The sequence below is a fragment of the Apodemus sylvaticus genome, chromosome 14, assembly GCF_947179515.1.
Source record: "Apodemus sylvaticus chromosome 14, mApoSyl1.1, whole genome shotgun sequence".
NCBI lineage: Eukaryota > Metazoa > Chordata > Mammalia > Rodentia > Muridae > Apodemus > Apodemus sylvaticus.
Window position 1 is genome coordinate 9,954,597 of NC_067485.1, and position 14,289 is coordinate 9,968,885.

At 47.3% G+C, this 14,289-nt stretch overlaps 1 protein-coding gene across 2 annotated transcripts in view; it reads left to right on the plus strand.

The window, feature by feature from the left end:
• The window catches only part of Spock1 (SPARC (osteonectin), cwcv and kazal like domains proteoglycan 1), a 503,404-nt gene that overhangs the window by 321,721 nt on the left and 167,394 nt on the right, over positions 1-14,289 (plus strand). For both annotated transcript variants that reach the window (XM_052157287.1, XM_052157286.1), the window contains exon 4: positions 13,378-13,492. In XM_052157287.1, the coding sequence (XP_052013247.1) occupies positions 13,378-13,492 (115 nt within the window). The remainder of the gene's footprint in view (positions 1-13,377; positions 13,493-14,289) is intronic.

Sequence of the window (14,289 nt, forward strand, 5' to 3'; positions counted from 1 at the left end):
TTTTTGAAAAGCCCTGGGTTCTTTGGTTGGTGGAACTGAGGTCTCTAGGAAGAGGTAGCCTGGACTCTTGCTAGACGGACGTGGATAAAGTCTTGATGAATTGCCCTTAATGGGGCTTGCTTTATGATCCAGACAGAATGAACAGTTTGCTACCAAGGGTTCTCTGGATGCTCTTTTCCCCTCTATCGATTTCCCATCGTACACAGCAGACTCTGGAGAGCTCTCTGCTTCTTTCCAGGACCCTCTAAACTCTGTAAACACTTTCAACACTTTTCAAACTTTCTCCCAGCCTCTCAGGTCCAGCAAGAGCAGATACCTACCCTGAGCCTCGGGGCTGAGAATGCACTGCCTGTCTACTCTTGGAGCCTCCTCTCTGCCAGTTTGCATGAATTTTGGGTTGATTAGTAGACTAGTGGCGGCGGGGATGTAAGTTTTAGATTCCCACGGTAGGGAGATTTGCCATAGGTTTGCGTTCCCCGTGGCCTGCCAAGCAGACTGAGAAGGCTTACACTGGATTGTAGAGACAAGAAAAGGAGGGCAGGAAAGGCCGTCCTGGGCACACAAAGCATGCACTCCTGCTTCTCTCTCCTCAGCTGGGTTTGATGCTTCCTTGGAAGGCAGCCAGCAAATGGGTTCTGTGAGCCTCAGCAGAGCTCCACAGTGATGTTCTGCTCAGAGGAGGTCATGTGTCATCAGAGGAGCTCTGGAGGGGTCATTCAGAGCAAGCACCCTTCCCTCCACTCTGAGGCAGGCTTACCCTGGATCTTACTTGTCATGTATTCCCCTTCCGACAAGCTCTGCAGAACAGGATAGACACATCAGGTAGGCAGTGGGCGGTTCTGACAGGAGACCCGAGAACATCAGCCATCCACAGCAGTTTGCATTGCTGTTTTCTGCCCACTGGAGTGTCCCCAGCCTGCCCCACTTAGAACCGCCTCAGATCCAGGCCTCCTTATGCTAACGGCATTTCCCTAATCCTGTTTCCTTACCCAAGCTCTTCTGTTTGGACTTGAATGTGAGCTCTGAGGATGCCTCCACCCTCCAACTCCCTTCTCTTCAGCACAACTGTTTCAAAGCTCACAAAACGCCCCTCAAACGTCATAAATAAGTTATGCATACAGCCACGGCAGTGTGGTGGTATAGTTTTCTGGATGTGGCTTTGTTGTACGATCCTACAACACAGAACTTAGGAACGTGATTTTTGGTCTTCATTCCCAACCTCTTTGGGGGAGGAGGCTAGGAGAACACTCTCGTTGCTGACGTGGGGGCCTTGTCTGACATTATTAGCAAGATGTACTTCTGCTTGCTCTGCAGAATGTTTCTGGACAAGGCTTTTGAACATCTGAACTCGATGCTCAAGTTTTAATATTTCTTCATGTAGAAATGAGTGTGGAGCTGAGCCTAGGAAGGACAAATACAGTCATAGCCCCAGGGCTTTCGGCATCAGAAATGTCCAGGGCTCCCTGCTGCTCTCTGGACCATGGGAGAAATCTGAGAGGAGCTGGAGGAGTCGGGTGGCAGCTGTTCCATCCTGTGTTTTCCCAGCATTCTCCCCCAACCTCCAGACCTCAGAAGGGAGTGGGGGGAGGGGCTGCTTCTCTGTACCTGCTTGTAAGAGCCCCCAGGTCCCACAGGGTAGGTTGCATAGCTCACTCCTCCTCTTTAACCTCCTCTCCTCCAGACCCTGTAGCCCATAACTTCTTGGTGCACAGAAAGGGTGGGGGTGGAGTCTTTATGCGGTCAATAACCTCGCTGCTGATAACAGTTGGAAAATCAGCATCGGAAGAATTAGTTCTGTGCATGTCTTTGTTCTGGGGTAGGATCTGTGTTTTATGTGGTTTTTAATTGCGTTAAAATGATATACAGATGCAGAAGATAGACTTTCTACGCAGCAGTGATCTTTTAAGTCCGCCACTATTTTTTTCTGTAAATATTTTATTTTTCTTGTGCTTGTTACATTCTCTGATCCTCCTAGGTTATGAATTGGTTCTTTTGTATTTTAAATAATTCTCTCTTTTGCTCACTTGTGTCTTATGAATAATTTATGTCAATTATAGTGAAAAGGGACTGGGACCTTTTTACTATTAAAACATTTTGATTAAATTCTGGCCATCTTGACGGATGGGAGGCTGCGACTTCTCTGTGGAAGGGTCCTGTCGTCGTCTTTGAAGTCTAGCCTTCCTTGGGTTTCTTCTTCATCTGCTCCATCTTTACTGCTGCCAGGCTTGGTGTACTCTCCCTCTGTGTGTCATAGGAGCAGGCTTGGGAGAGTTGTGTAAACAAGACTCCCCGAGTTCATTCTTTAGGCAGTTCTTTCGAAATAGCCCTTGGCTTAGAAAAATATGTATTGTAACAGCAACACGAGCTTATCCAAACACCCTAAAACTTAGCTTTTTGCTTGCTTGCTTGTTGAGAAAGTGCTCAGGTAGCCCAGGCCGGCCTTGAACCCCCTGTCCGTCTTCTGAGTACTGGCATCATGGTGGCAGGTACCACCCTCAGCACCAGGTGGTTCATTGTGAGGATGCTTGGTGCTGTGTTCACCCATTGATCCCCATTGTGGGGTGCTACATTAGTGTTCTGGTGGCTCTGGGCATCCCCTATGGTGTGACACTCATCAGAACTGAAGCCAGCCTCATGGACTGCATGACCATAAATAGGTCTTTCAATGTCTTGTGTCCGTTACCAGTTGATCAGTTAAGAGTACACTGATGTCTGCACGGGCTTCCTCATGGCTGAGATAGAATGTGTGACTGCTAACATCACCAGTCCCCTGACTACTGAGACCTCATAATAATAAGATGTTCCTGTTTCCCTTTCTTCTCACTGAGACCAATCCAATGCAGCCTTATTCTGTTTGACGCCCTTTGCCCCTTGGGATACTTTCCAAGGGAAATCAGTTTCTTGTTGTAATCACTGGGGGAAAGGTGCTCCCTCCCTCTCTCTGGAGCGTATAGGAAGAAGTGGGAGGCTGAGGCTAGAGCCTTGGAATGGAGAACAGCTGACCAGGCTGATACAGCTCTCTACCCACTGACATACATTTCCATAGCCGTTCAAGCACACATCTCTCAATGCTTTGTCTTCTAATGATTAGGTAACTGACCATGTTGGCCTTGTGATGATTAGGGCGTGTAAATGACCATGCTGGCCTTAGCAGTGGTTGCTCATAATGTCCTGTTCTGTATGTGAGCCAAAGGCCCATTCTCTTGCTAGTGGATGTCATTAGTTCCAGCCAATCATGGGTAGTCCTTAACTCTTTCCTCTCGGAGGCAAACGGCAAAATGTCTCAGGAATGGACAAGAACCTGTTCCAGTCCTAGGTCACGACACTAACTTCTGTTGTCTCTGTGTTACAAAAACAACTCTCCAGGCAGCAGAAGGGACCAGATCCTCCATTGGCGGTCCTGGAGCTGGTGTCTGCAGGCACCAGCCATGTTAATGTTAATCTGCAGTCTGTGGGCATCTGAATTATACTGAGTATTCCAGAGGTGCCACAGATGTAAAGCAACCAGCCAGGAGAAGCTGGATGAGGAAGAGACTCGGGCTTGTGTGGGAGGTGAGGCTTCAGGAGAGGCAGAGTATGGAAAGGAGAAGATGCCTCTTTAGAAAAAGACAAATCTGGTTTGTAAGTCTTGGCTTGGCCGTGAAGACTTTCTGGTAACAAGAAGGTATTTTGTTCCTGACAGTTAATCTTCTTTATTTTCAAATTATGTTTTAACCTAATTTATCCTGAATATTTACCTATGCTAGCTAGTACATACAAATGTATATATGCCTTTAGCATACTGCCTGCTATGACACAAATGATTAGTAATTATGTCATTTGCCTGCAGATTATGTTAAGGACTGAATGTTACTTCATCTCTTCCAGATTAGCATGTTGGACTCTCCACACACAGGTTGGCCATATTTGGAGACAAGGTTTTTAGGAATCAACTAAGGTTAAATTATATATATATATAACTTTTATAAATGTTACAGGGTGGGGCACTAACTCTAGAGTTGGCATCCTTCCTCATCAGAACATACTAGGTAACCTACTATGTGGCTTTCTAAAGTAACACAGCCAAAAGAAGGCCAATGGGGACAGGGCAAAAAGCCAGCGGCTATCTTATGGCTAGAGAGAGGCTTTCAAAGAATCCCACCATGCCGAGAAGCATCCAGGTTCTTTCCATTCTCTAGAGCTTCCAGAAAATAACCTGGCTGCTATGTGTGCTGTGCGTGGTCTATGGTATTCTTTTCTAGCTGCCTCGTCCAGTCTGGCTTCCATTGCTGTGACAAACACCATGACTGAAAGCAGCTTTAGATGGAAAGGGTGTTGTCTTAGACAGGGTTTCTATTCCTGCACAAAAATCATGACCAAGAAGCCAGTTGGGGAAGAAAGGGTTTATTCAGCTTACACTTCAACACTGTTGTTCATCACTAAAGGAAGTCAGGACTGGAACTCAAGTAGGTCAGGAAGCAGGAGCTGATGCAGTGGCCATGGAGAGATGTTCCTTACTGGCTTGCTTCCCCTGGCTTGCTCAGCCTGCTCTCTTATAGAACCCAAGAATACAAGCCCAGAGATGGTACAATACACAAGGGGCCCTCCCCCCTTGATCGGTAATTGAGAAAATGCCCCACAGCTGGATCTCATGGAGGCACTTCCCCAACTGAAGCTCCTTTCTCTATGATAACTCCAGCCTGGGTCTAGTTGACACACAAAACCAGCCTGTACAGGTGTGTTCCATCATTACACCCCAGTCCATCTGCTAAGGAAGGACACTGCAGGAATCTGGAGGAGGGGGCTGAACTGGAAAGCTTTCTGCTTTCTCCTGGCTCGTGGTCAGCTACCTTTCTTATACAGCCAGGCCTGCCTGCCTGCCTACAGATGGAGCCACACACACAGAGGCCCGGGCCCTCCTACATCAGTTTGCAATCAAGAAAATACCCTCACAGGCACGCTCACAGGCCCACCTGATGGAGGCAACTGTTTAATTTTGGTTTCCCCTTCCCAGGTGAGCCAAGGGGCAGCCAGGATTAGCCGTCACGTGGTGCAGACACCTAATGCCGATGAACGTTCCAATTGTTCGTAGTTTTCCTGTTTAAACCATTGAGACGATTGTGTTTTCCTTTTGCTTAGTCTTGGCGCATCATTGGATCATAAGCTATTAATTCCCCGCTTTAAATTAAAATGTCTTCTATTGTTAATTTTATGCACCTCATAAAGTCAAGAGTAATAAATGCCTTAAACCATGCAACGGCTTTCAGCACTGGACCTGGTGCCCGCCCACGCCTTCAGTAACTAGGAAGGTGCTGTCATAGAGAGAACTGGGCATCTTCAGGCTCTGGCTTTAGGGGAAAGGAAAGGAGCAGGGCTATCTTTGACTAGCTGTGTGCTTTTGTCCTCTGCCTCTGTGTCATTATCTGTCCTGTGTCATCTTCTGTGGCCTTCTCCAGTCCTTGGATACTCAGGGTCAGTCTTCTGTGTGTCTGAAATTAACTCTGTGTGCTACCTAACCACGTGGCCGACAAGTCTTTGTTCATCCTCAGAGAACTTGGGAAGCCCTTGACTGTGAAAGCCGAGAGTAATGAAGGAGACTTTCCAAGCTGCCGTCCTTCCCAGCTTCCAGCCAGACCCAATGAGCGCAATTTGTATTCCGCGAAGCTCTGTCGTCAGCTAGTAAACAGGCGCCTTGGCGAGGGGGGGGGGGCAAGATGCACACGCGGGTTACCATGGGGACAGACAAGCTATAAAAATGTTCAGGATCCTAGCTTGAGGAGATATTCACAGTTTGGAGTAATTTCTCTGTCAGTCATCTGTGAAGTCACTCCTAATGAATCACTGGGCATGTCTGCTCTTCAGATGACTGTTGTCCATGGGCGTTCCAGGGAAAGCCCAATCTGAAAGGCAAGAATGAGAAGGTGGACCATCATTAATTTGTACATATTTTTTAAATTGAGTGGCCTGGGCATGAGAGAGCTTCTGGGACTCAGCACAGCAGGCCACAGCGCACCCAACATTTAGATAAGCTGTTGACTTCCTGGACTCAGAGGGTAGCCTTTGCTTCCCAGAATTCTGTGCGGCTTGATGACCAGAGGGAGAGGGAACAAGGCAGTGAGTTCAGTGAAGGCAGAAAGTGTGTTTCGGAGAGCCTTCAACACTACTCTATCTTAATGGAGAGGTGTCTCTTGCTTGTGTGAAGTCTGTCTATGCTATTCTGCCACACACCACACACACACACACACACACACACACACACACACACACACGCGCGCACATGCACGCGCACCCCCCCCCCACACACACACACACGGCTCCCTTTTCCAGCTCCAGTGGACTTAAAAATGAAAGAGCATCTCAGGAGTCACCAGGACCTACCATGTTGACAGTTGTTCTGGAACTTGGAGGTTGTGGCTTCCCTGCAGTTTTCAAGGCTCTCCACGAGTGTGTCTACTCGCCGGATGCAGGGCGCTTGCCAACCCTACCAGCCAGCCCAAGCCTGATGAGGCGCTGGGTCCTAAGTGGACCAGACCCCTCCTGTTCCAGGAAAGAGACTCTCTTTTCCTCTGGTACATTACAGCCTCATTCAAACCCACTTTTCCACCTGTGCCAGCCTCTCCAGGGAGTTCACCAGCCCTCTGCAAGGTCAGAGTCCCCCATCTGCATCTTCTGTTCAGCTCTGAACTCCCAGGAGGAGATGCTGGCCTCTGGCCTGCCAAAAGATGCTTCACGTGGAGTGAAACTCTGCTGATGTTGGCTGAATAGGCACAGACAGGCATGTGTGCTTGCCCAGGTGACTGGGGGATCTTTTGTGTCAAATTCAGAACCCCCCCTCAGTGGCTGGGAAGTACCCTAAGGCTTTGCTATCACAGGTATTTTGACCCTGACCCTTTGTCAGTTAAGTCAGTCGAATATGCCCAAGGACAGCGAAAAGGCTTGATCCTGGATTTCAAAAATCAATGTAGCTAATTAAAAAATAAACTCATTGAACTCAAAAACAAGTTCAGAAACAATTACGATAATTAAAATATCACCACCTTAATTGAGACCATGCAATGAGCTTAAAAAATAAAATTAATTATAAAAAAAACCCACATGAAGCTTGTAATTAACTGGCTTCTGAATTCAGTGTGCTAGAGCTCAACAAATCTCACTGTAAATTAGTTCGTTCTTTTTTGTCCCCCCCCCCCTTGAAGAAAGATTTGTGGAAGTTATTTTGGAGAATTAATTGGATATGTGTCCTCTGCCAGTTGGCTCTGCCCTAGCTTCTTCTGGAAGGTGAGCTGGAGAGGTGACATGACCTTCCCAGGCCCTGTTGTGTCCTCAATGGATACATCATCTGTTCAGTTCACCATGAGTCCTGCAGGCATGGTGACACAAACTGTAGCAGGCGTACAGGATTTAGACATTTTCAGAGGATTTTTGTTTCTGTCACCAAGCATGTGCTGAGAGTACACTTTGGAGAGTCTCACCAAGAAATCTTTAGTACCTGACACCAAAGGTTCAAATCTGTGTAGGGCTGTGACTGACACCTGGTAACCACACACACACACACACACACACACACATGCACACACCCCCCCACACACACACATGCACACACACACACACACACACACACACACACGCACACACACTCACCTAGTGGCAGGGCCACTTCTCTTTTTAAAAATATTTATATTAGTTTTAACCATCATTACTTTCTAAGAAGACTTACTTCTTTCTCTTTTCTGTATGTGGGTGTTTTGCATGCATGAGTATCTATGCAGCATGTGTGTGCAGTGCCCACAGAGACAGGAGTTACAGGTGGTCGTGAGCTGCATTGTGGGTGCTGGAAATCAAACCTGGGTTCTCTAAGAGAGCAGCCAGTGCTCCTAACTGCTGATCCATCTCTCCATCCCCTGATTATTATATTTGAGGATTCCATACAGAAATGCACTAAGCATGCATTTTCACTTCCTTTCTCTGTTCCTTCTCCTCCCATGTTCCTTCAAACTCCCTATCTCAAACATACATACATACTCACACACACACACATGTGTACACACACACACACTGTGTACACATACACAGACATGCATACATGTACACACATGCACACACACATGCATATACACACAAGTGCACGCACACACACATGCCCATACACAAGCAGACACATTCACACATGCACACCCACACTCACATAGTGCATGCACACATGCATATACACACAGACAGATGCACACACTCCCTACTGAGTCCATCTGGTATTGTCCTAGTTTATATATGTTTGGGTTTGACCCCTTACAATTGAGATCTTGTCTCTAAATCAAAACTGTTTCTCCTTTCAGCAGTTATGATACAGCAGTGGGACTTGTAGGTTGGAGGTAATTAACAAGGTCTAATTGAACCTAAAGGCCATTCTGTAGGAGGGAATTCAGGCTTGGTACTACAGACTCAGCCAAGAGCCCATGGCTGGAGAAGTCGTAGGCCCCAGAGGATAACCTAGTACCAGCATGTTATTAAAACCGGAAAGTCCATCTTTATGCCCATGGACATGCACAGACCTCGCATGTCATCAAAGAACTTTTCTTTCTTCAGAAAAAAAAAAAAAAAAAAAACCTCTCTAACTGGTCAAAGTGCAGAGGATCAATGACCATGGGGTGTCCAGTCCAAAATTGGACATCTCTAATACAACCCCTACACCTGAGGCTCAGGGAACATTGCGGAAGTAAGGGTAGAAAGATGGTCAGGGCTGGGCATCCAGGGCAACCACTGAGAAACAGCGTGAACGCTCAACAATATGGCTGCCTGTATGAGATGTGCAAAGACCATAGTCATCAGGCCAACATGAAAGGAGGAAAGCTTCACGAGGCTCCACCCTGGGATGAAACCCTCTTCTAGGTTGATCTCTTATCAGTCATCCCCTTTGTAAAGAGGACACAGGCAGCCCCATGCTGTATCAATGCCAGAGCCTTGTGGCTGCTGTTCGGAGCGTGGGAGACTGGCCTCCTCGCCCTCTTGGCTGCCATCAAGCTAAGCATTGCTGATTTTCCAGGCAAAGCATCTGCTGGTGATGAAGCTGACGACTGACAGCTTGATTCGCGTCTGTTCTGTTGTGCTGTGAGGTTCATTTGCTCTAAACAATTCATAAGTGTGTTGGGAGTACTCAGGCCCTCATAATTACTGTAGAGAAGATTTGATTTCTCGGTCAGACTTTTCAGTGCACGTGTGGAGTCAAGTAATGGATGGATAGGTGGGTAAGTGGTAGGTTGGTTGTTTTGTGTGGTGCTAAGGATTGAACCTAGGGCCTCATCAATGCTAGGCAAGAGCTCTACCCCAGGTCCCCTGTTTCCATTCTATTTAGAAAAGGGGTCATGGGCAGTTGCCCTGGCAGGCCTTGAACTTGAGATTCTCTCAAGTAGTTGAACTATATATAGGCTTGCACCAATAGGACTGGGAATTGACATTTTAAAAGTATTAGTATTTGCAGCAGATGTTTTCTTTGTCAAGAATGTTGGCTTCTCAGAGAGGAAGGATTATCTATCATAGTTATTGTGCTAGTAGGATAGCAGACTATGAGAATACAGAAACACTTGAATGAATGTGGACCAATGACTACTGGGGGTGGGGCATGGTCATTGCCCTGTCTAGAGCAAGTAGGCCTGAGATCCTCTCTTCTATTCTTTGTATCCTGTTGGTGATGGTTTCATCTGTTGTTCCTCTTTCCCTAGGTTGTCCATCTCCAGGATTCCCTCAGTTTGTGTTTTCTTTATTGCTTCTATTTCCATTTTCAGGTCTTGCACAGTTTTATTCATTTTCTTCACCTGTTTTATTGTATTTTCCTGTATTTCTTTAAAGGATTTATTCGTTTCCTCTTTAAAGGCCTCTAAAGTCTCCATAAGATTGGATTTAAGATCATTTTCTAGTGCTTCGGCTGTGTTAGGCTGTCTAGAGCTTTCCGTAGTAGTAGAGCTGGGTCCAGGTGGTGCCATATTGCCTTGACTCTAGCTGATTGCATTCTTACAATGGCCTTAGCCATCTTGTTGTGCATGGCCTGGGGCCAGGGCTCCTACTGCACTTCTTACTCTCCTGGAAGGCATCAGGAAAATGGTGAGATTTGGGCTGTATGCTTGGATGAGGTTTGGCCTCACAATCAACTTTCTGGATGAAAGTAGTTCCTGGGTGATTCTTAGACTGTAGTATGTAACAGGACGTAGTGTGGGTTTATAGACCAGTGGGTAAATTCCCATTGTACTTCCCACCTGCTATTTGTCTTTAAGGCCAATTTAATGTGATGTGCAGTTTGACCAAGGCCTCATCTTTGGATGCTGTGAGGGCTGAATGAGTGAGCTGGGAGGAGGGACCCTTCGTTAAGAGATCACCTCCATCAGGCCGGCCTGTGGGTCTGTCTGAGCAGCTTTTTCTTGATCTCCAAACCATGAAGGATGGAAGTATGGACCGTTCTGCTGTGGGCAGCACCTCCCCAGACAGGCAGTCCTAACTTGTATAAGAAGGGTTGTTAAACACGGGCTGGTTGGAAGCGAGCCAGGAAGTGGTGCTTCTCCTTGGTTCTGGACTCTGTTCCAGCTTGAGGTCCTGTCTCAACTTCCCTCAGTGGTAGACTGCGATTGGGGGAATGTAAGCAGAAATGAAGCCTTTCCTCCCTAAGTTGTTTTTAGTTGTATTCATTACAGCAACAGAACACAAACTAGGATAATAAGCTAATCCAATTTGAGGGCTTAGTTCATTGCCTGCCTGTCAGACACACTCGATTGAGTGCCAGCCATTGTTCTTGTAATTATGAAGCCTTGTTATGCACTTTGAGGACAAAATACAAACCTCCAAACCCAACAAGTACAACGTACGTACTTACCATTCTAGATCTGCTGTAAGCACGCCTACGTGTATTATTAACCAATGATGGCCAACAGGCCGTAAAAGACATGGAAGTATGTTCAGGTTGGAAAGCAGCTGAACAGAACTCAGTCCCAGAAGTCCTTGAGCTGAGGTCTGTGCCCTTTCCTACCTTGTACAGCTGATTTGCTCTCCATGTGACAATGGCATTGTTCAGCCTACCTGGGCATTGTAGACATTGTTTATGAGAAGTCACCCACAGAAGCAAAAAGAGTTCAGATTCTACCCTCCATCACCTAGCATTATGGGTTTCAACCCACCAAGGAGGCCAGCCTGAGATCTTCCATCTCTGAAAGCCAATGAGGCAGGAATTCCAAGTCTCAGCAACATTAGCATCTACTGGTGGAAATGCCTTACTGGTCACTGTGGTGGAGTTGCTGGTGGTCTAGTTGTCTTAGTCAGGGTTTTACTGCTGTGGACAGACACCATGGCCAAGGCAACTCTTATAAGGACAGCATTTAATTGGGGCTGGCTTACAGGTTCAGAGGTTCAGTCCATTATCATCAAGGCGGGACCATGGCAGCATCCAGGCAGGCATGGTACAGCTGAGAGTTCTACATGTTCACTGAAGGCTGCTAGGAGAAGACTGGCTTCCAGGCAGCTAGGAGGAGGGTCTTAAAGCCCTCACCCGCAGTGACACACCTACTCCAACAAGGTCACACCCACTCCAACAAGGCCATACCCACCCTGACAAGGCCACACCTCATAATAGTGCCATGCTCTGGGTAGAGCATATACAAACCATCACACTAGTCTCTGGGTTTCCTGAGATCACAAGTGGTGAGCGGAAGTGAGAGAGGAGACAAGATAGGACCGCCATGGTCCTCCTGAATGACCAGGGCTTGTCCTACATGGATGCCTCAGTTTTGAAGGCACTGAGAGCTTTCTCTGCTGCTTGTCTCCTCGAGGCCCTTGTCAGCTTAAGAGCTAGTAGCAAGCCTATTCCCTGGGCTCAGAGCAGCCTCTCTCTTATGGGAGCCCTTTTCTCTGTTGAGCTCCAGGCACCAGAGAGTATCCCCTGGGAAGTAGGCTCTACCAGGACCCCACTGGGATGGGAACCAGGGCCTCCTTGCTGCCAAGACTGACTAAAGAGAATAGCCTGGCTGCTCACAGCTGCCACCCCTGCCACAGGGCAGAGCCACCCCGAGGTATTCAGCAGTAATGTATTGCAATATTGTGCATTCAGGACCCTTGAGAAATTAGCAACAACCTAAAGAAAGTAGTGTGTGGTTTCCAAGGCCTGGGGTGGAGTGGGTGGTGGGGATTGCGACTGTCTATGTGATCGCTAGATCCTCATTGGTGGGGTCAACAGTTCTGCAGATCCTGCTTGGAATGTCAATCTGATTAACCAAATGTTTCTGTGGGGATGGCATGGGGAGCATGCCTCCCCTGGCTGGGTGAGAAGTTATGAAAGATTTACTGCCTAATAGGCTTTCAGCCTGGAAGCCAGGAGATGGCTCAGTCGCTTTTGTTTTGCAGAGAATTCCCTGGGGCCTCCTCTGTGCCCGTGATGAGCACACATAGGCCAGCATGCAGAGTACTGATTAGCCTGGGGCCTGCTGCTCAGCTTATTCTAGAAAATGCTGCTGTACGTGACCCTGTGCCCTTGGGAATCCTTTCTGGCATCATGTGTTCGAACCAGCCTTCGCCCTCTCATTATTCAGACCCGCAAACCCAGGGAACAGACTGGCTTTCTCGTGGTTGCCCTAAACCCATCGCCCCCAGTCTGCTCCTGCCGCTCTTCTGGCCTGGCTTGTCGTTTCCATCTCTGCTTTGCAAAAATCCTGCCCATTCTTCAAGATCCAATTCAAATATTAATGCTTCACTAATCCTTGCCCTAGAAATTGATCTCTGTTTTTTTCTCTCGGGCTCCCGTTATCATTTTCCATGCCCATCACGGACCTTATCAAATTCTGCCTTGCACAATAAATATTTATGTGCAGGCTTTTCCCTATCCCACTTACATCATAAGTTTGTGTTGTACAAATTTCTTGCCTGTCCTGAAGTTTTCAAAAAAAAAACCCAAACCAACCTTAAAATGAACTATTCGTGCATGAGGTCCATTTTTTATTGAACAGGAGCAAACAATGTCTTCAGCAAGGATTTGGGGTGTATGTAATAGAAAATAATTTAAATTAAGTATGGAAGAACTCACACAAGCCAATCTCAGACAATAACAAACACAAGACCAAATAAAATCTTGGTCCCTGGATCATGTACAACTGTGAAGGGTTTTTTTTTTTTAAAGAGTAATTCCTGCTTGAAATCATGGTGCCGAAATGCCCATACGCATGGGAGTTGCTATCTAGATTCTTGAGAGGCCTGGGTGACAGCTGCAGAGCTCTGCCTGGCTTGGGTGTCCTCTCTGTCCCCACCAGCCTCAGGAAACGGCACACACATGCACAGCTGGTTTATTTCCCACTTGTTTATCAGAGTGGTGATGGAGATTAAATTTCCCTGGAGGTGCTAACCCAGTTCTCCTTGTTATTTTTATCTCAGCCCTGGACCCATCCAAGGACCCCTGCCTGAAGGTGAAATGCAGCCCGCACAAAGTATGTGTGACCCAGGATTACCAGACAGCCCTGTGTGTCAGCCGCAAGCACCTGTTGCCCAGGTAAGGCAGGGAAGGGGGCGGCTCGAAGTTAGGGGTGTTCTGCAGCTGGTGGAAGTGAAGCAATTGGGCTCGACTGGGCTCAGGTTGGACGAAACAGGGAGCAGTGCGTTTACCATCATTTTAAATGATACTCAGGTGATAGTGTGGATCACAGATTCCAAGCTCAGGTTTACAAAAAACAGCAAAATTTTTAAATTATTGTTATCCAGTGCTCTTAACTGATGAGCCACCTCTCCAGCTCTAAGAACAGCAACTTCAAGTTTTCAAAATTCTTAACTTTGACTCCTGAGTCCTCAACCTAACAGAAAAATCCCCTTTTTGTCATCACTTCCTGTTCTTCCCCAAGCAACCCTGTAGTCCAGGAAGCTCACACCCAAGGAAGCAGGAGGAGGCACTTTCTTCACTATCCCGGCTGAGCACGGACAAGCAGCCTTTCTGAAACCGGAGCCTCCTGCAGCTTGCCTCTGCTTGGTTAGCTCCAGTGGGATACGCTAGACTGTGCCGCATGGTGCTTCCCCTCGATAGTTCTTCATGGAGGCCTTTGGAGTTGGTCCCTTTGGTTCTTCCTCCTGGGGTGCACTGTAATTGTCTTTTACCTCTCAGTGGCTTCCTCTGAATAGTGTCCTGTCCCTCCCTGGAAATCAGTGCTGGCATCAAAACAGAACTTCTCCCATCCAGTGACCCTCTGTCTTCTCTACATCTGGTGCCTGTGACCAGACTCCCCCAGGACCCTGTGTTCTGATCGCTTTCAATGTGGTTTTATGTGCAATCAGCATTTGTGTCTGTAAGACCCAGAT